The sequence below is a fragment of the Pseudochaenichthys georgianus genome, chromosome 6 (genome assembly GCF_902827115.2).
Source record: "Pseudochaenichthys georgianus chromosome 6, fPseGeo1.2, whole genome shotgun sequence".
Classification (NCBI taxonomy): Eukaryota; Metazoa; Chordata; class Actinopteri; order Perciformes; family Channichthyidae; genus Pseudochaenichthys; species Pseudochaenichthys georgianus.
This window is the reverse complement of record NC_047508.1, coordinates 45416551-45438338: the sequence shown is the minus strand read 5'-3', so window position 1 is coordinate 45438338 and position 21788 is coordinate 45416551. Positions and strand designations below refer to the sequence as shown.

The 21788-nt window shown below is 41.9% G+C and overlaps 2 protein-coding genes across 2 annotated transcripts in view; both read right to left on the bottom strand.

Moving 5' to 3' along the window:
* The window catches only part of LOC117447578 (transmembrane emp24 domain-containing protein 6-like), a 34651-nt gene that overhangs the window by 5853 nt on the left and 7010 nt on the right, over positions 1 to 21788 (bottom strand). The gene's annotated exons all lie outside the window — the stretch shown is intronic.
* On the bottom strand, positions 400 to 20327 carry LOC117447575 (oocyte zinc finger protein XlCOF6-like). Its single transcript, XM_034084324.2, has 2 exons — positions 19607 to 20327; positions 400 to 2435 (listed from the first exon to the last, which is right to left on the bottom strand). Exons 1-2 carry the CDS (start codon positions 19788 to 19790, stop codon positions 796 to 798), a joined length of 1824 nt encoding a protein of 607 aa, XP_033940215.1. The 5' UTR covers positions 19791 to 20327; the 3' UTR covers positions 400 to 795.

The following is a 21788-nucleotide window of genomic DNA, read 5'->3' as shown; positions in this document are numbered from 1 at the left end:
AACTGAATGTATCAATAATTTGTCAATAAATGAGGCCGAAAAACGTCACTTGTCCGCCGGACAAGTCAATTGAAAGATCGACTTGTCCGATATCATAAATAACACGTCCCGGACAGTGGAACGTGTGCTTTTTCGCACACTGCCATCAAATTCAAAATCTAATTTCCTTAAGCGTGTAATGAATATAAGTTGTTGAATTGAGAAGTGATCACAAGAAAAGGACATGTGTCTTAAAGAGGCCCTATCATGCTTGTTGGGCTTTTCCCTCTCCTCTAGTGTATTCTATAGGTTTTAGTGCATGTAAATGGTTGCAAAGGCTAAATAATATTCCCATTAACATAACGGTGTGTAATTACATTTCCATTATTCTTTGTACTGCTCTGTTGATTGAACTAACTAGTAAAGTAAAAGCAAAGTAAAAACAAGAAAACCATCAAGGTTGAATTTCTGCGATTCTTTATTTATACTCAACATGTACAGCATGTATAACCCAACACCATAGAGCGGTCCAGGGAAGACGCATTTTTGTAACAGAGAATCGGAGAGGAAAGTGAGTGAAGAGAATAATTAGCGATACAGGGAGAGAAGCAGAGAGGAGAGTGAACAGGCGTGTTAGCGGCAGACAGGGAGAGACAAATAATTACACATGGCGCTCTCTAAGAAAACATGTTCAAAAAAACCCATTGGCTCTGAGACGAAGTGGTAAAATGCTAACTCACTTCGGGGACTCTACACTACACCACTCTATTAAACAGATCTGCAGCAAGACAAAACGTGAAAAATATCTCTGCAACTTCACTCTATTTTGCTTCTCTCACCAGCACACTTGTGTTTATTTAATTTGAATACCCAAGTGAAACCTCTCTTGCAAACTGAGCAGCTGTATGGTTTCTCCTCGGCGTGGACATATGCGTGTTGTCTCAGATGTGACCTCTGGGAGAAGCCTTTACCACAAACCGTACAACTGAATGGTTTCTGGCCGGAGTGGAGAATTGAGTGTTGTGTCAGATTTGTCATTTGTGCAAAGTGTTTTCCACAAATTGAACAACTGAATGGTTTCTCCCCCGTGTGGACAATCAAGTGTTTTTTCAGACTTGATTTGTGGGGGAAGGATTTACTACAAAGCGTACAACTAAACGGTTTCACCCCCGAGTGGACAATCAAGTGTTTTCTCAGATTTGATCTTTGGTTGAAGGATTTACTACAAAGCGTACAACTGAACGGTTTCTCCCCGGAGTGGACAGTTGAGTGTTGTGTCAGATTGCCACGTGTTGCGAATGTTTTACTACAAACTGAACAGCTGAATTCTTTCTCCCCTGTGTGGAGGTGGACGTGTTGATTCAGCATTGACTTGTATGTGAAACCTTTACCACAAACAGGACAACTGAATGGTTTTTTCCCATCGTGGATAGTTGAGTGTCTATTCAGATTCGACCTGTCGGCGAATCTTTTACCACAAACCTTACACTTGAATGGTTTCTCCCCAGTGTGGAGGACCAGGTGTGTTCTCAGATTGCCTACTGTTGCAAATGTTTTACTACAAACTGAGCAGCTGACTCGTCTCTCCCCTGTGTGGACAGTATAGTGTCTATTCAGAATAGACTTGTATGCGAAACCTTTACCACAAACAGGACAACTGAATGGTTTCTCCCCTGTGTGGAGGAGCTGGTGGTGTATTCTCAGATTGTATCTTGTTGCAAATGTTTTACTACAAACTGAGCAGCTGACTCGTCTCTCCCCTGTGTGGACAGTATAGTGTCTATTCAGAATAGACTTGTATGCGAAACCTTTACCACAAACAGGACAACTGAATGGTTTCTCCCCTGAGTGGATTCTCATGTGGGACACCAACTCACCTCTCCTTTTAAATGTTTGTTGACAAACTGAGCAGCTTTGAGGTTTTGCTTCACTATGAACTTTGAGGTGTTTGGTCAAACATGACCTTTTCGCAGATGTGAAATCACAGAAGGTGCAACTATACAGTGTCTCTCCAGTGTGTTTCTGCAGATTCCCCTCATGCACAAAGCTTCTAGCACACCCATCATCCCCCTCAATGCCACTTCCGGGTACTTCATTATCTTGCCGTTTCTCCCCATTTCTACTGTCGTCAGTCTCGTACTCAGAGTGTGAACTTGTGTATTGAGTAGCTGGTAGTAAAGGATCATCTGGATCTGATCCTTCACACTCCTCTTCATCAGTTTCTGTTTTCTCTACCTCTCGGTTATTCTCAGTCTTGATTTCATGAAGCGGTGAGGAGGACTGAACCTTCTCTTCATCCTCTTCTTCACTCTTCACAGAAGTGAAAGGGAGGTAAGTATCAGCCACCTCCTGCTCTATCTGCAGACTGGACCAGAGTTCCTCCTCTTCTTCTTTAAGGTGGGGGGGCTCTGGGTCCTCCTCTACAACACTGAGGCTACACTCCTGCTGCTGGGTATCTGTGGAGATCAATGACATGAATGCAGACGTGTTAGAAGACTCTAATTTCATGTTAACACTCAATCATTTATTATCAATTTAATGAGAAATCTCCCCACTGTGTGTACTAGGGGTGGGGGAAATAATCGATACAGCATATTATCGCGATACTTTGCATTGCGATATTGTATCAATACACGGATGCCAAGTATCGATATTTTTTTACATACACTGTAGCATATCCCTCCGAAAGATGGTCGTATATAAAACAGGAAGTTACGTTAATACATGTATACAATTGCAATGAAAGTAACAAAGACAATGCCATCTCCTTTTTAGGTTCAAAGAACAAAAATTGGGTTATTTCAATAAACTATTCATATTGCAAATACATGTTTTAACCAGGAAGGGAAGACGGACAAGGATATGAGCCATGTGATTTGCAATATTGCAATATATCGTATCGTAGAATCGCAGTACTATCGTATTGTGTCTTAAGTATCGCGATTGTATCGTATCGTGGGGAGCCTGGTGATTCCCAGCCCTAGTGTCTACTCTTATATATATATATATATATATATTAAATGTGGTTGTGAACATGGTCGTCTGCAAAACAAATATATGAATGCAGGGGTAGACATTAAGGGTAACATTTTACTGTATTATCACTGGCCCCACTATTGTAACCACTGGCCCGGAGCATTCGTCCAAAAAAAAATCGACTAATAATGAAGAAAATTAACACATTTGTTGCAATAGTAATTTATGCACTAACTACATTACAACTTGTACTACAACATTTGAATCATCAGTTCTTCCTCAATTGTTCATATTTGGTTTATTAAAATAATGATATTGTGGTCATTGTTAAAAAAATTCTGCTATTATGAGTATTATTATTTGTATAATGCGTTTTCTGCCTTCCTGTCATTATCTGGAGTTAGAAATGTAATGGCTATGTAATTGATTTGATTAGAACCTTCATTATCCTAAACTGCTGGGACATTTCCCTATAGCCAATACCTTTATATTTTCTTCTCTTCACTTACTTGTCAGCATAGGTCGGTATTGATGTACAGAGCCGACAGAAGACCTTGTTTATATTGGCATCATATTGAGAGGTGCAGTGACGTGTCCTAAAACCAGGAAGTAAGCTGCTGGTTCCCTCGACAGAAAGCCATGGGATTTCTCCACAGGGTTTTTGGAAAATAGCTGGAAATAAGGTCTGTGGAAAACAAACCTGTTTGATAAATGCACGTTTTGTTCAGCCGGATAATCTCCACATGTCTACCCTACTTTTATAATTTTCTAATCTTAAATCTAATCGATAGATTATAAAAAGGGTTTTAGGACGCGTCACTGCACCACTAGAAGCCAACTCCATCGATCAAGCTGAAACTTTCTCTCCCTCTTCTTCTCATGCTCCCCGTCACTCTCCTTTAACTCCTCCGGTGACTTTCTTTTATTTAAAGATTGTTTTTTGCCCGGCGCTTGGCCGGTTACCGCTGGTATTAAAAACATTTTGGCGAATGGTTAGGTGGCGCGATAGTCTGTAGTGAAGGAGCGCGCTGCCGCTCACGGGAGCCTGCTCGCGCTGCGCTCCGCAGCAAACAGCCGTTTGCTTTCCACCCAACAACGACAACCGACTCACGAAACGCCATGTTGTAGCGTTAAAAAACAAAACAATTTAACTAAATTGCTAGTCAAAATACCAATACCACAGGACAATTTCTTTTTTAAAGCAATATTTTTAGTGGCCCGATACACAAGTGCGCAAGTACACAAGTGCGCAAGTACACAAGTGCGCAAGTACACAAGTGGAAAGTACATTATGCTGGCCCGGGGTGTCTAAATAGTGCTTCCGGGCCAGCGGGCCATTTATAATGTCGAGCCCTGGAATGTAAACATTGGGACATGTTCTCTGATCTGATAAAGAGGAATACGCCTCATAAGAACTCTTCTGCATCAGGATCTGTGTTGAAAATGTCTGTATCAACAAATGTGTCTGTGTTTACAAAAACAGGAAACCATGGAAGACCAAGGAGGTCCAGAACCTTTCAGTTCAGGGGGGTGTTTTGAATTTTGACTTGAGCCGTCCCTTAAAGATACCGTCTTTTTACTTTAGTGAGCCGGATCATTTGGCACGGCGCTCTGAGCGCCGGCTGTTTCGGCTCTTCATGTTACCACAGTTTACCACGGCGCCTCAGTTCCGCCGCTGCGAGGCTCTGATGCTCGCAGCTCACACGCGTGCTCCACTAAACCCCCCCCCCCCACTCATCGCGTCCAAATCATGCACGTTCCGTGTTGTCCTGTGGCACGCACCTTTGATGTCGGGGAAACGATCGGCAATACTCCGAAAAGAATCCCACCCGAGTCCTTTGCCCCTCCAACAGAGGGATGAGGTAATGAGGGATGACTGGTTGGCCTTCTTCCCTTAGCAGTAGATTTTTAAATTCTAATTTCTTTAAGGAAAATATATGAATTAACTACTATTTCTACTGCAGGTTGCAAACGATCACATCACTTTACCATTCCTATTCCACACATAGCTTATCAATTACTTGTGTGTGCTTGCTTTCCCTTGCAGATCTTCTCAAACCGGGGCTGTTGTTTTGAGACTGCCACTCTCAGTTCATTCTCAATGTTCAGCTTTGATCTGTATTTCGTTTTGATGGCAGCAACAGCAGAAAAGCCTATCTCACACAAGTAGGATGTTGCAAAAGGCAGCTTGCAACATCTCTCAGCTTTCTGACCAATGAGATATTTTTGAGCAGTGTTTGTTTACAATTGAATAATAATAATAATTAAAACTGCGGTCGCAGATGTGCGCGCAGTGATGAGCGGGCCCTTACGTTTGTGCGCCTGTCGGGGAGGGCAGCTGGTCAGAAGCAGAAATTAGCCGTTCGTCATTTCTGAAATGTTGGCGTCCTGGACTCCCAGGTCCTCCGGCAGCGACCCGGAAACGTATGTGGGCACGCCGCCTCGAAGGAAAACAAATTTCTGCAAAGGCTCGTCGAGGATCGATTATCGTGGAGGCTGTCTGGTAGTGTTAATTTCGTCAGCTATTTTTTTTATTTAGTTTTAGTCTTAGTCCTGTGTTCAATTTCCTTTTTAGTTTTAGTCATATTTAGTCACCTTCATCCTGTTTTTATTTAGTCAAATTTTAGTCGACTAAAAGTCTGAGCATTTTAGTCTTATTTTAGTCGACTAAAACGGTAAACATTTTAGTCAAGATTTAGTCGACTAAAAGTCTGAGCATTTTAGTCTTATTTTAGTCAAAGAAAACTAATTATTTTAGTCTACTTTTTGTCAATGAAAACTGTTGAGTCTTTTTTAGTCATCAGATTATATAGAACATTTCAGTCAAAGTAGTCTAGCCAAAACCAATAATTTGTCATTTTAGTATATAGATAAATAAGATTATCTTGTCCTTATTTGATGAAAAACACAGGTTGAATGATTTAAGAATGCAGCTTTGCAGAGAGTATCTGGTCAGGTTTGTGGTGGTTTTACCAGCTGTGTTATGGCCACATTGCTTCCCTTCTGATGAAACAATGCATTCGCTTTTTTTCTCCGCCTCAATGTAGCGAAAATGGGCCCAAATATATGTTTCTTTCTCCCAAGCAGTGGTGGCTTTAGACTTTTTCGTTGTCAGTCATTTTGACGGACAGGATCGTAACATTTCCGTCGTAATCCATATTATCCGTCGAGTGCACAATGTATCACTCACTCGCGCTGACTGGGGGGTATTCGGTTAACGCGAGTGCGACCACTGCTCCTAAGCCCTGTTGTTGCCATTTTATTTTCTGTTAAATAAGGTTAGTTAGACCATGAGTTAGACCCGAGTCTTCCTGACAGTTCATATTGTGCCGCTGCCCGGTGTAATTCAAATGTACCGCCGCGCAGCACAGAAACAGCTGCTGCTCTGCCGCAGCACCGGAAATGGAACTGCTGGGAGAAAAACTGACTATCAGAGATTTAACGTTATCTTTGATAATATTTCGTCTCCTCATTTTTCGTCAACGAAAGTAAAGAGAGATTTTGTCATAGTTTTTATTTAGTAAACTACATTTTCGTCTCGTCACTTTTCGTCAACGATATTGCATGATGATTTCGTTACAGTTATTGTTTACTGCCGTCGGTGCCGTCTCGTCATCGTCTCGTTTTCGTCATGGAAAAAAAGGTCGTTGACGAACATATTTCGTCATAGTTTTAGTCAACGAAATTAACACTACTGTCTGGAGGAGCAGTAACCGTGGCGTGTGGTGCCGACTTTCTGCCCTTGACCGTTTGTTTACTCGATAAACACATCTCCTCTGGATATTAGGCCATGTATGTTTTTAATACAACTGCTTTAATTGTGAGCCAACATTTACAGTGAGAAGAGCTGCTGAGGCCAGTGCAGAAAGCAGAACAGTGTGTGTAATATTAATCTCTGAATAATATAAGTAACAGGCCTACATTACAGACTTTACAGGGGTGGGGAATTTCCGGCCCGCGAGACAATTTGGTAATTTTTAACACACGCAAAAAAGAAAAAAAATAAGAAATCTAGACCACAAAAAAATCGAGCGAGTGCCTGTTTTTCCTGGCCAAGGTCAGGGTCCATGAACACAACACGAGCCTAACGTGTCATCACGTGGTATATGTCTCGTCTGACAGGGGTGGAGTTCTGACGGAGAGCACCAGAACGTGGCTCGACACTTCAGATAAGGAGCCGTACACATGCTGCAGTTTTTTCGTGGCTGTGTCTTTAGTTGTAAGCCCAGTGGCGATCTGTCCATCTGTCATACTGATCATACAGTCAATAACTTTGTTGTTATTAGCATCTGGTTAGCTAGCTATGCTAACGAATATAAGAAGCTTTTCTACAACCAGTGAAGTAAAGGCACATCTTTATATGATCATTATAGTTATACAAAAATAAGGGAATAAAGTAAACAGGTATAAAATACTATATGACAGTAAAAAAAGTTGTTATTAATAAACAAGAACACAGTTTGAAAGGGGAGTGATTTGTAAAGTATTCATAAAGAAAAAGTAAATATGCTTACAGGTCTGTTTCATATGGATGTTGAGAGATGTATCCATAGATCTCTTAATGTTGCTCTCAAAGTGCACCAGATTGATGCTTTTAACTTCAACATTTAAAACAAATCTTCCCCCCCCCGCTTAAATCATGTCCACATGGATAGGAAACTAAATACATTTGCACACATCTTGTGTCCATATATTTCTGTTGTGGTCATGCCACAACCGTGCACGTGTATGCATGCGCGAGTCATGGTAAGATATCTGGATTAGGATGTTGCTTTTTCTTTGCACAACATGAAAGAAAGAAGAAATAAATGGGTTGTGATTTTAGTATTTTTAAGCAGAGGTCAATCATTTGTACGGCCCTCGGAGGATGTTGAAAAAATTGAAATGGCCCTTGAGAGGAAAAAGGTTCCCCACCCCTGCTTTAGTAGATATCTACAAATAAACACTTGATATTTTTCATGAAACCAAATAGTGCTTAACATCATAACATATACATGGGCTGTAGCCTGATATTATATGATTTAAGAGCTGTATGTGTGTGTTATGGAGTGTATAGGGAGCTGCTGGACTAACACTCAACATCATTGCCAGCAGGTGTGTGTGTGTGTGTGTGTGTGTGTGTGTGTGTGTGTGTGTGTGTGTGTGTGTGTGTGTGTGTGTGTGTGTGTGTGTGTGTGTGTGTGTGTGTGTGTGTGTGTGTGAGAGAGAGAAAGAGACAGATGATGTGGAAGGCAGAGTAGCTTATCTGACATCTAAATGATGGAAAATGGTACATTCTAGCCCCGTTCATGGGACTGACTATTCCTTCGCAAAGTAGCATCGCATTGGATATGGGCTGAACTTGTCCTGGAATGGATGTTATCCGGCCATTTCCCTAGGAGGCCTTTGCAATGTGCAGGAAAGGCATGGAAACTGCATATTTTTCAAAATGGCCAACTTTCTGAGGGCCGGGCCAAATGGAAGGCAGTTTTTGAAAGATGTCCGCAATCATAAGAGCAATGTGTATACAACGTCTCGTGCATATTGGAACAACCATATGCGAGTAGTTTGGAGTAATTTGCATACGACCGCCCCGATAAAGCTAGCAACTTTTGTACTCCCAATTTAGCATGGCTGTGGATATGGTGTGCTGAACTGGTCCTGGAATGTAATTTTTCCGATAATTGCCCTAAGAGCAGTGTGCAAAAATGTGCTCAAAATGCATGAGAAATCGGCCATCTTTCAAAATTGTCATTTTTGTGGGGGGTGGGGCTAATGAAAAGCCAATTGAAATATGTGTGCCATCATAATAGCAATGTGTATACAGCGTTTCGTGAATATCGGGAAGACTATATGCGAGTACTTTGGAGTCATTCGCGACATGTAAATCGTCAAAAATGGTACATTCTCTGTTACGTCCGCTCCAATGAGCTAGCAACTATTTTATTCGCAATTTAGCATGATATTGGATATGGGCTGAACTGGTGCTGGACTGGAAATTTTCCGATCTTTTCACTAGGAGGTGTTTGCGGAAACGCATGAATAACGCGGATTTTTCAAAATGGCCAACTTTCTGGGGGGCGGGGCTAATGGAAGCCATTTTGAAATATGTCTGCAATTCTATGAGGAATGTCTGTGCCAAGTTTCGGGTAGTTCGGAGAAAGTATATGTGACTATCGCACAATAGGGGGAGCTAATGAGCCGTATTTGCTAAAACGTACAATTCTTTTGTACAGTCTGGAAAAAGGTTGTGTTCCGAGTTTAAAGGCCGTAACTCATTTTAACATAAAGTTATGTGTCCGTACGTGTTTTTAACCCTTCGATTTCGAGAATAAACTGAATAGAACACGCCCACATTCATCATTGGTTGCGACACTTTAAATGTCAGTTTATAGTCATCCTGCCAGTATATCTATGACAAAATATATTTATTTCGTCCATCTGTTCTTGAGGTATACATTTGTTGTGATTTTGGCGCCCCCTATTGTCCAAAATGAACATGCTTTTTTGTGCCTATTGCCCAAGACAGACTGAACCTATCCACCGAAATCTGTGATATTTGGATACATTTCATTATGATTAATTGTGAGCATTTATGTCTAGGCCACACCTTTTTGCTAATACGTTTCGTTTGATGTCGGGCACATTTTTCCACACCTCGTGCTCATTTTCTACAGTAATGTGTCTGACCCTCCCAGTGTGCGAAAAAGTACACGTCCCACCGTCCGGGACGTGTTATTTACAATATCGGACAAGTAGATCTTTCAATTGACTTGTCCGGCGGACAAGTGACGTTTTTCGCCCTGATTTATTGACAAATTATATATAAATTCAGTTTACAAAAGGCAGAACTCATTCGCAAATTGTACGTGTCCGCCATTGTTCGTTTAGAAGTGTTAGTTTCGGTTCTGCTTGTCGATTCCTAAGGAAATGCATCTCGCCGCTTTCTGTACAGTTAGACGGGGGCGGGGCGGGGCGGGAAGTATAGCACAGTGGCAGGGTTGGGAAGCAAAACTCTGTTCCGTGTAGGAACAAATAACAATTGTCCGGTCCCGGGATTAATAAGAGTTGTGAGGACAGTAAGCGAGGCCGAGCCCCGCGGACTGCAGCTCTCTCTCTCTATGCTCCGTATCAGCTGATCGCTGCAAGGTGCAGCTCTGCAGCTATCTCTCTCTCTCTCTCTCTCTCTCTCTCTCTCTCTCTCTTTCTACACACAGCAGATCTGCTGCCCGTTTAACAGCCTCATCTTTGTCAAACTTTCTTATGTTCTTTCTCTAACATGTAATGAAGGTTATTAAGCGTTTTAGCTCCTATGTTGTTAATATTGACCGCCATTTCCTTTATGAAGTGAAGCAGCCTCCCTGTCTGTGTCCTCGCGCTGTCCTCACATCCCCGGACCCCCAGACTCGGAGGAGCGTAGGGATGTCAGTATTGTTTATGAAGCGGGGTATAGAAAGTACATTATTGAAATGAAAATACTATTTATTTACTTTTACAAACAGTGAGCAGCTGCAGCATGTGTATTGCAGGACATGTGTAAGCGTGCAAGCGTCTTTGAGTTGTAGAAAAGCGCTAGGCCTATAGGCTATAAATATAATGTATTATTATTATTATTATTATTATTAGTCCTATGTGTTGGACATGTGTGGTTGGACTCTGTCTCACAGGCAGGTTGCAGTGTAACATCAGAGGAGACTGGGCCAATTGTACATTCTCAAACTGCACCACTTAGAACTAACTAAACGATGCAGGGATTATTTTTATATAATTGTATTCAATAACCGTAAGAAATTAAACAGTATGAAGTGATTTGTAAATATGAATACAGATTTGACTTAATGTTTTCATAAATATATTTTTCTCCCAGTTTGTCATGGGACTTATTTACTCTCTCAAAGAACCGGAATCGAGAACCGAAAAGCAGAACCGGAATCGTTAAAATCCAAACGATACCCAACCCTATGTGTGATGCAGTAAAATGTTACCGCTCACTTACGTTAGCGGTGCCGTAAAAACCGTGGGAAAATGTAAGATACGATGGCGAAGAAGAAGATTCCAGTGGCCCCAATTTTTGTCCATTCTGGACAAGTGAAAAATGTATTCGGACAAGTACATTTCCAAACTCACTTGTCCATGGACAAGTACTCTCGAAAAACTTTTTCTCACGCTGCCCTCCACTAATGCTGTACACTAAGTTTGGTGTTGAAAATCATGAAATAGAAATTTAAGTTAATATTTCACTGATTTTCATTAATTCATTCATTATGTTAATTAAAAAAAAAAAAAAGTAGGCGGAGATTCGGGGTACGAGAGGATAATATGTAGAGCAGCTCCACCCGGATAAGTGTGCAAAATGTCAGGTCCGTCAGACTTATGCTGCGACTATGTACATTTTTCGAAAACTGAATTTTCACAGGTGGCGCTAGAGAGCATGTTGGATATTTTACACCCATCGAATCCAGAATGTAACATTTTTCACCCGTCCTGCCGGCATTGCCAAATGTCGCTACATGAATAGTGTCGTAACCCCCTCAAAAACAGGTCGAAACTGCAGAACGAGAAGAATAAGAATTATATCAATTACAATAGGTCTTTGCACACATCGTGCTCAGGCCCTAATCAAAACTGCGGACACAGACGTGCACGCAGTTGTGGGCGGACCTTCGCGTCCGAGCGCATGTAGGGGAGGGTCGCTGATCGTCCCGCCGTCAAGCAGACGCTCGCGAGTCCTCCGAAATGAGCCGTTTGTAATTTCTCAAATGTCCGCGTCCCGGACTCCTCCGGCAGCGACCCGGAAATAGGTATGTAGGCGCACCGCCTCGAAGGAAAACAAATTTCTGTAAAGGCTCGCCGACGATCGATTATCGCGGAGGCTGTCTGGAGGAGCAGTAACCGTGGCGTGTGGTGCAGTGGGTTGTGCAGACTTTCTGCCCTTCACCGTTTGTTTACTCACTAATCACATCTCCCTTGGATGTTAGGCTATTTCTTTTTTAATACAACTGCTTTCATTGTGAGGCGATGTTTACAGTGAGAACAGCTGTTGAGGTCAGTGCAGAAAGCAGAACAGTGTGTATAATATATTATATATCGCTCAATAATATATGTAACAGGCCTACATTTCACACTTTATTTGTAGGCTTTAGGAGATATCTACAAATAAACAGTAAGGTTAGGTTGGGGAAGAGCGCAGAGCTCCGTTAGCCTACAAGCTCCGCGTTTGAGCGAAGGACTATTCCTTCTCAATGTATGACATTGGATATGCGCTTAACTTGTCCTGGATTGTAATTTTTCCGATAATTCCCCTATGAGGGGTTTGCAGAAATGTCCTTAAAATGCATGAAAAACGCACATTTCTCAAAATGGCCAACTTTCTGGAGGGCGGGGCTAATAAAAGCAAATTTGAAATATGTCCGCAATTATAAGAGAAATTTGTATACAGAAATTGGTGAATATCGGAAAAACTATATGCGAGTAGTTTGGAGTCATTTGTGGCATGTAAATCGTCAAAAATTGTGTATTCGCTGTTAGCTTACAATTGAGCTTTCAAAAATGTTCTTCGCAATTTAGCATCATATTGGATAGGGGCTGAACTTGTCCGGGAATGGAATTTTTTTCGATCATTCCCCTAGGAGGAGTTTGCAAAAATGTGCTAAAAATGCATGAAAAATGCACATTGTTGAAAATGGCCAACTTCCTGGGGGGCGGGGCTACTAAAAGCAAATTTGAAATATGTCGGCAATCATAAGAGAAATTTTTATACAGCATTTCGTGAATATTGGAAAAACTATATGCGAGTAGTTTGGAGTAATTTGGAGTAATTTGTGACATGTAAATCGTCAAAAATGGAAAATTCTCCGTTCGCTTACGAGCTCCTCGTTTGAGCGATTGACTATTCCTTTGCAATTTAGCATCACATTGGATATGGGCTGAACTTGTCCTGGATTGGAATTTTTCCGATCATTCCCCTATGAGGAGTTCGCAGAAATGTCCTTAAAATGCATGAAAAACGCATATTTTTCAAAATGGCCGACTTTTTGGAGGGCGGGGCTAATGAAAGCACATTTGAAATATGTCCGCAATCATAATAGCAATGTGTATACAGCGTTTATAGAATAGCTACTGAGCCGTTTTAACAAAAAAAAGAGCACATTTTAGCACATCGTCATAAAAATAAAAGTACAGGCCACGCCCACATTTGTCATTCGTTGCGACACTTTAAATATAAGTTTATACTCATCCCCAGAGTATGTCTAAAAAAAAAATATTTCGTAAATCAGTTCTTGAGTTATACATTTGTCATGTTTTTGGCGCCCTCTATAGTCGAAAATGAAAATTACTTATTATTCCCCAATACAGATTGAACCTTACCACCAAAATGTGTTTTTTGGATACATTGTTGATGAGTTATGAGCATTTCTATCTAAGCCCCGCCTTTTTGCAAACACGTTTAGAGTAATGACGCCCATATTTATCAACTGAACATGCTCATTTCCTACGGCAATGTGTCTGACCCTCCACCGATGTTGTATACTAAGTTTGGTGTTGAAAAACAAAAATTTGAAATTTAAGTGAATATTTAACTGTTTTTTAAATTATGGTAATTAAAACAAATAAAGTAGGCGGAGATTAGGGGTCCAATGAGATTATATGTAGAGCAGGTCCACCCGAATAAGTGTGCGAAATGTCAGGTCATTCGGAGTTACGGTGCGACTTTGTACATCTTTCCAAAAATGGAAATGGCCATAGGTGGCACTAGAGAGCATGTTGGACAATTTGAACACATTGATTCCAGAATATTTTTCATCGATCCTGGAATCCGTGCAAAATTATACAACTTTTGAAGCATCCTAAAGCCCTCAAAAACAGGATACCGAAATGGAATAATAAGATTAATACCACCAATAACAATAGGTTCCTCGCACTCCGTGCTCGGACGCCGTTGGGTCCTAGTGCTCCGTGCTCGGACCCTAATAATAATAATAATAATACTACATTTGATTTATATAGCGCACTTTAAAAACAATATCATCTCAAGGTGCTTCACAAAGCTAAAAGGAGAAAATAATAAAAAGAAAAAATCTTCCCACCCCCCCCCCCCCCCCCCCCCCCGCAGTACCTCCGCGACCCATCAGGGGTCGCACCCCCCAGTTTGAAAACCACTGCCATAAGCAATAAACCTGCTTTTCTGTTTCCAGATGTCAGAGCGAGAGATAGGTTCACTCTGATGCAAACCTGCATGCGCGAAGCCCCCACCTTCTATTGGCTCCAACGGTCAGAAAGAGATGTCAATCACCAAAATCGACCAATGGGTTCCAGAGAAATGGTAAAAACGGCCAATTCCAATCACCTTTTTTTTGCTAAAAAGTAGGGATGCACGATATTGGTTTTTTGAAACCGATACCGATAACTTCCTGCTTCTCAAGACCGATACCGATAACCGATAATAAAAAAAATGTACGCCACTAATTATTTTAACACATTTTTTCCTCGGCCGCCCCGTAGTTTCAGAGCGCATCGAGTTTAAAATACCATCTACAAGCTGATGCTGACAGCCCCGCTCCTGCCGCCCGCTTGTGGCAGACCACACTTCCACGCTCACCGGCAGGCACCGACTGGCCATCTGGAGGACCGGGAGGGTGTGTGTACGTGTGTGTGTGGCCCGAGCGAGCGAGAGAGAGACCTTACGTGCATTGTTGTTGTTAGCATCTGGTGCTAGCTAGCTGCGCTAACGGATATAAGGAGCTGTTTAAATGAAAACAGAGGAGCGACATTTCGCCACAACTGCATCGAGCACTTGACTTGATGCAGGAAGCGGGACATTGTAGGAGAAGTCAGCACACTCAGCTCGGATACATGAACATGATTGCAGCTTCCAGGCAGCTCCCACACACACACACACACACACACACACACACACACACACACACACACACACACACACACACACACACCACACACACACACACACACACACACACACACACACACACACACACACACACACACACACACACACACACACACACACACACACACACACACACACACACACACACACACACACACACACACACACACACACACACACACACACACACACACACACACACACACACACACACACACACACACACACACACACACGTATTATTGTCTTCGTACGCTTCGATGGCGATGTTTCAGGTGACTGATCAGGTTCGAAGTATTAGGGAGCGCTGGATTTGTGAAGAACTCCCCTCTTCCTAAACCACTAATACCACAGTACTGGCAAAACGGGAGGAGCCGAGTGAAAAACAAGCGCCCCTCATCCCAATCCACCCACACCGCAGTATTTTTTTTTCTTTTTTTTTTACCCAAAGAATAGACTAGATAGGACACGGCTGGTTGAGCGATCCACTTGATGACCCGCATTGTAGGACCGCTTAGCGAGAGCGCGTATGTTTTGGATCAGGCCAACCGGCTAACTCAAACATATCCAGGTTATGTTGAAGCAGCTTCGTAGTACAGGCCTCTGATCTCTCTCTGCTTAAGTCTCCTCTGTCTTGAAGGCATTCTTAAGCACAGAAATGTAACATTAGGCTATGCATGAAAAAAAACGATTATTACATTAACTAATTTGAACAGTAATCATCATCACAAAATCAATTGTCAATTAACTACAGGGGTCCCTCAGGGCTCTGTTCTTGGTCCCCTCCTCTTCTCCCTGTACACAAACTCGCTCGGATCAGTCATTAGCCCGCATGGTTTTTCATACCACTGCTACGCTGACGACACCCAACTAATCCTGTCCTTCCCCCGCTCAGAGACCCAGGTCGTCGCACGCATCTCTGCTTGTCTAGCTGACATCTCTCAGTGGATGTCTGCTCATCACCTCAAGCTCAACCTTGACAAAACTGAACTGCTTTTCCTTCCGGGAAAAGATTGTCCCACTCTTGACCTGACTATCAACATCGGCACCTCTGTTGTTTCCCCGACTCAGACTGCAAGGACTCTGGGTGTGACCCTGGATAACAACCTGTCCTTCACTGCAAACATCGCTGCTACAACCCGCTGCTGCAGATACACGCTTTACAACATCAGGAAGATACGTCCCCAGCTGACCCAGAAAGCCACGGAGGTTCTGGTCCAGGCTCTCGTCAGCTCACGCCTAGACTACTGCAACTCCCTCCTGGCTGGTCTCCCTGCATGTGCCATCCGACCTCTGCAGCTCATCCAGAATGCAGCGGCTCGCCTGGTCTTCAACCTTCCTGAATGTTCCCACACCACGCCGCTCCTCCGCTCCCTCCACTGGCTTCCGGTAACTGCTAGAATCCACTTCAAGACAATGGTACTTGCATACCATGCTGCGAATGGATCTGGCCCTTCCTACATCCAGGACATGGTTAAACTGTACACCCCAGCGTGTGCACTACTCTCTGCATCAGCCAAACGACTTGCTGCACCCTCGCTGCGAGGGGGACCCAAGTTCCCATCAGCAAAAACACGTGGGTTTGCTATCCTGGCTCCAAAATGGTGGAATGAGCTCCCCATTGACATCAGGACAGCAGAAAGCCTGCACATCTTCCGGCGCAGACTGAAAACTCATCTCTTTCGACTCCACCTCGAGCGATAGAATTACTAACAAAGAACTGCTAACAGAGCACTTATATACTAATACAGGACTGGCTTATCTATAGCCAGTTGAGTAGCACTTGAAATGTTTGGCTCTATGAAACCTGATGTACTTATATGATTCTGTTTTCTTCAAGGTTGTGTCTTCCTGGTCGAATGTACTTATTGTAAGTCCCTTTGGATAAAAGCGTCAGCTAAATGCAATGTAATGTAATAAATATGGTGTGAGTGCAAACAATGCACTATAACTTAAGCTGAAGCTAACAGTAATAACTATAAGATCTATCTGAAATAAATCAGTTTACTGAAACAAATACCAATAACTGTATTGCATTGTTTTCTTATGCGCAATTACTTCATACTGTCTAGTTCTCTTTTTCGTCCTGCATTTATTGTGCCCCCCTCAGAAAATAACTGCCCCCCCAGTCAAATTGGTCTAGAACCGCCACTGATTAGATTTATGATTCGATAATAATAAAAGTAGGGTAGACATGTGGATATTATCCGGGTGAACAAAACGTGCATTTATCTAACAGGTTCGTTTTCCACAGACCTTATTTTGAGCTATTTTCCAAAACCCTATGGAGAAATCCCGTTGCTTTCTGTCGAGGGAATCCGAGCGCAGCTTACTTCCGGGTTTTAGGACGCGTCACTGCACCACTGGCATAAACTTCACAGCGGGCGGAACTTGTCATAAAGTCCGCGAAAATAAAGCCTGCCCATTTAGAGGGAAGATATGATTGGTCAATTGTACTGTCATTTGACATTACTCTCTCGTTGAGTTACTATAGCGGGCCCTCTGTGAATGTAGAGAGGGACCAACAAGCTCTCCCGTCTTCACATAACTCGCAGAGACGGCATTTAACCCTTCACATTCCAACAGAAACTGAACAGGCAGATTCGAAGGATTTATTTCTTTGGAAATATTATTTTAAATACAATTAAATCAAGTTATTTTTGTAAAACTAATGAAAAATATACCAACAAAAAAATATAAAAAATAATATTTAAAAAACAATGTTTGTTTTTTTAATGTTTTCAAATATTATTTTTTAGAATATCTTAGGCCCTCACAGAGGGTCGCGCTGTGGAACAGCAGAGTGCGAGTGAGAGCTGTCTTCTTCCCTTTACAAGCTTCAAACATGTATTTATCGTGTGATTTTGGAAATAAAAGTTTCATATTCTGAAAGCCAAGACTTTGTTTATTTAAAATCAAACAAAACTCCCGAACCCCGAAAAAAAATGTTGTACGCAAATCCACGTTTATTTTGAAATGAGCCGTTGCGACTTCCGACTGATTTCGATAGAGCAGGTCACATATCTTCTCTTCTAAAAGGGGAAAATTAATAATCGTTGTTCTCAAAGTAATGATGAACCTGTGAGTTGGATGTAGAAAAGTCAGAATCAATATAGATGTTTTTATTTTAAAGAAAATTCAGATTGAACATAGTAAAAAACTGTAAATTATAGTGTCCGTCCAAAAAAAAAACATTACTTATAGTGAAAACCACCCTTGGATGATGGGATGGTAGACTAAAACAAAAAAAAACAAGTGACATTTGACCTTTTTAGCAAATTAAAACCCACCTCTGAGGTGATTTGGGTGGAAATGGGTGTTTTTGCCGTTTTTCTGGAACCCATTGGTCGATTTTAATGATTGACATCTCTTTTGAACCGTTAGAGCCAATAGAATTTTCCACATACACACCAACGTTACCATTGAGAAATGAGAGCTATGCACACGCAGTTTGCCAGAAGCGAAACCTATTTTACGCTCTGAAATCTGAAAACTAGTTTTATTGCTGATGGATTATCAGAAATCATTCAAAGTGACACATTGGATTAACCTATGGATTAACTTCAGCAGCGTTTTCATCGTTTTAATGCCATTGAAGACAACTTTTGATCAGAAAACAACAAAGGTAAGACATATTGCCGTGTTGGCTACCTAATGCTACGTGGTATGATGTCTTTGTTAGCTTCTCATGTCGCGAGTTCGGATCGGTCAGTAATGATACCAATACCTGTCGAGTCTGTGAAATCACAGTTTGCTAATCGATATCTTGTTTGTGCAGATACGATAAGTAATAAGGGTATTTTAACGTGATTTCTGTGCTAAGTGTGTTAGCATTTTTAGGCTAATTCAGAGCCTTTGTTATTACCCTAATGTTTCGTTTTGCTACAAATTGTTAATATTGTCTGATAGCTGAGTTTCTTCCCGTGAAGTGGGTGTGACACATTCATAGGTTTTTAAATAATAAGAAGCCCTCAGACGCTGTTTCCTGCCGATGATGCGATTTTGCAATGGGGCTTAGCAGAAAGATATTTACGTAGTGTGCAGATGTGATTGCATTGCAAGTCGCTTTGGATAAAAGCGTCAGCTAAATGCAATGTAATGTAATATTGTTTTGTTTTTTTAAATTGTACTTTCTTTAAATTTGATTGGAAGTCAGTTGTTGATTACATGCAGATGTTGATAAAGCTACAGGCTACTTCAAAATCACACTAATTCATAAAGCAAGTTAGACATTTTGATGTTCCGGACCTTTGCATGGGGAGATTCTCTCTAACTGGACCTCGTTGAATTGTAGTTGAATACCCCTGACCTAGAGAGCAGGAATACTCTGTTACAGTTAAAGTCCATCAAAATATAGTGGAAGTAGCGACAGTAAAAGTAGTCATTGTGCAGATTGGTCCATTTCAGAATAATATATATGATATGTTTTATAATGATTGATCATGAGTGTTCTCAAAGTGTTCTCAAAGCTGGTGAAGGTGCAGCTAGTCTGAATGACTTTGTATGCTGCAGGGTAGCTGGTGGATTTACTCCAGGTGGAATTAAAGCCTTGATTAAAGACTTTTAATTTTAAGATAATACGTCACATCATTCATCCACATCTGTGAAGTAACTAAAGGGAATAACATGTAGTGGAGTAAAAGTACAAAGCAGCATAAAAAGGAAATGTATTCAAGTAAATTACAAGTATCTCAAAATGGTACTTAAGTAAGTAAATGTACTTAGTTACTTCCCACGTCTGAAAAACAAGAACACTTGACAAACCTGTTCTGTATAGCCGGACTTCTGGGTTCAAAAGGGCGTACAGTAGCTTCTGTTGTCGCCGATTCTCCTTTAAAGTTGACTCCAGTTCCTCTGCTATCGTCCTCTCAAACAGCTCGAATATCTCCTCAGCAGCTGCAGCGAGCCGCTCGTTGACAAAAGCTCTCAGCGTTTCAACTTTAGACATGTTTTTATCAAATCACAGCAACTGTTCCTCCAGTGAAAGCTGTGTTGCTAGGCTACGTTCTCGTCCGTCTCGAGCTAGAAAGCTAACATCCTTAGCTTCGTGTGGGAGATATTCCAGACGTTTCTTGAGCCATAAACACCGCAAACTCCATTCAGATAGGTGCGTTTTGACGGTTTTCCCTGACAAATAATACAGATTGGTCTCTGCAATGAACGCTGTGTCGTCAAGTTCCGTCACCGTCTATGTGGAGCTAGCGCGCTAAGCTAACTTCCGCTAGCATTCTTCACTCCATGGATTTTTGCCCAATTCCAAACCGCCACCTACACACTAGGCTTGTTTGAGACAAGCGAGACCTGTGCAGACCTGCGCAATTTCGATCAACGGCTTGCTAGTGCGTTGCATGATAGTTAGTCATTTTTGTCCGACTTGCTCCGGAGGCTCGCCTACATGAGACGTTGAAATCTCACGGGACAAAGACGCCCGCAGCCTTGAGAGCGAGGCGAGGCGGCGCAGTTGCTCTCCACGGGCTGCGGAAGCGAAATGCTTGATGGGAAACGACTCGCTGGTATCTCGAGCTGAGCTCATTGGTGGTTTTTACCATAGACTCAGAGCCAGGGCTCTGCATAGACTGTATGGTTTTTACCCCTTGCTGCTATAGAAACTCGGCAAAAGTTTGTTGTTGTTTTGTGTCAGTTTTACGTCGCCACATCCATTCCCATTTTTCATCATTGTTCCACAATGTTTATCATCATGAAATGAATATCTATATATTTTATACTATACTTGCACTGCTTACCGTTTTCATACTTTATATATCTTAGCATATTCATACACATTGTTGATACTGCTCACAGGCTGCTGTGTATATCTAGTGTATGCATACCCCTCACTGTTTATTCATCATTCAATTCATTCTGTAGATTGTGTACATTACTTTTCACTTTACTGCTTGTTGCACCTGGTTGGAAGCTGAACTGCATTTCGTTTTCTCAGTAGGCTACCTGTAATTAGTACAGTAATGTAGTACCTATCTGACATTAACAAACACGTGTGCATTCTTTATAAATGCAAACCGAGTCAAGCCGACTCCGGAGGTGGCGGTATGCACCTTAAAGTTGTTTGCAATCCGCCAAAAAACCGAGAGAAGAAGACGAAGCCGACTCCGAGCTGTCCGACTTCAGGCGAGCTTTTTGAGACCTCCCCCGGCTGCGATCGGCTATTCTCGTCTACTTTCGAGGCGAGCCGCAACGCGTCTCAAACAAGCCTACTACCCCTCCGTTTGCGCAGGGCTGCCAACACTCACGCATTGAGCGTGAGAGTCACGCAATTAACCCATATCTCACGCACTCACGCCACACATGCCTTTCCTCACGCTAAGTTTTCGTCTATAAATGTATATAAAATAAATATAAAAATAAAGTGAAGGAACAGCAAAACGTTGGAACGATATTGGGGGATTCTGATGTCACGGATCAATAACTCGTGATCAAAACGTTGTTCAGACACAAAGTACGTCTCCTAAGTACCGTGGTAAGGTTGACAACGAACTACAATCACATTTTGATTAAAAAAAAAGCCAATACGCGCCGTCATCCGAGCTGGACACATTACATTGTCTCTATCCGCAGCCGGAGAAGAAACGAGTGCTCAGGGACCGTCTGCAAAGTGCAACTCCCAAAAAAGAGAATATAATATTCAATCACTATTATACAGCGTATTACTACCAAACTCACCACACACATCAATAGTCTCATGTGTGTCATACTACAGCAAGGCGTTTGGAAGAATATGCTTTTGAATAATTTTGGGGAATATTTATAATGTCAAATCTTCAATAAATACGGCATCATCTTAAATAACTTTACTATTATACAGTATATTTCTACCAAACTCACTATTTGCATTGTTGTTGTTGTTAGCATCTGGTTAGCTAGCTGCGCTAACGGATATTAGAAGCTGTTTCTAAAGCAAGGAAAGGGAGAGCTCTCTCCTGTCAGA

Bases quoted from the DNA above. Each gene is read 5' to 3' on its own strand.
- LOC117447575 (XM_034084324.2), bottom strand. From the start codon at position 19,790: ATGTCTAAAGTTGAAACGCTGAGAGCTTTTGTCAACGAGCGGCTCGCT. The intron at 2,436-19,606 runs GTTTGTCAAGTG...TGATCTCCACAG, and splicing joins AGTCCGGCTATACAGAACAG to ATACCCAGCAGCAGGAGTGT.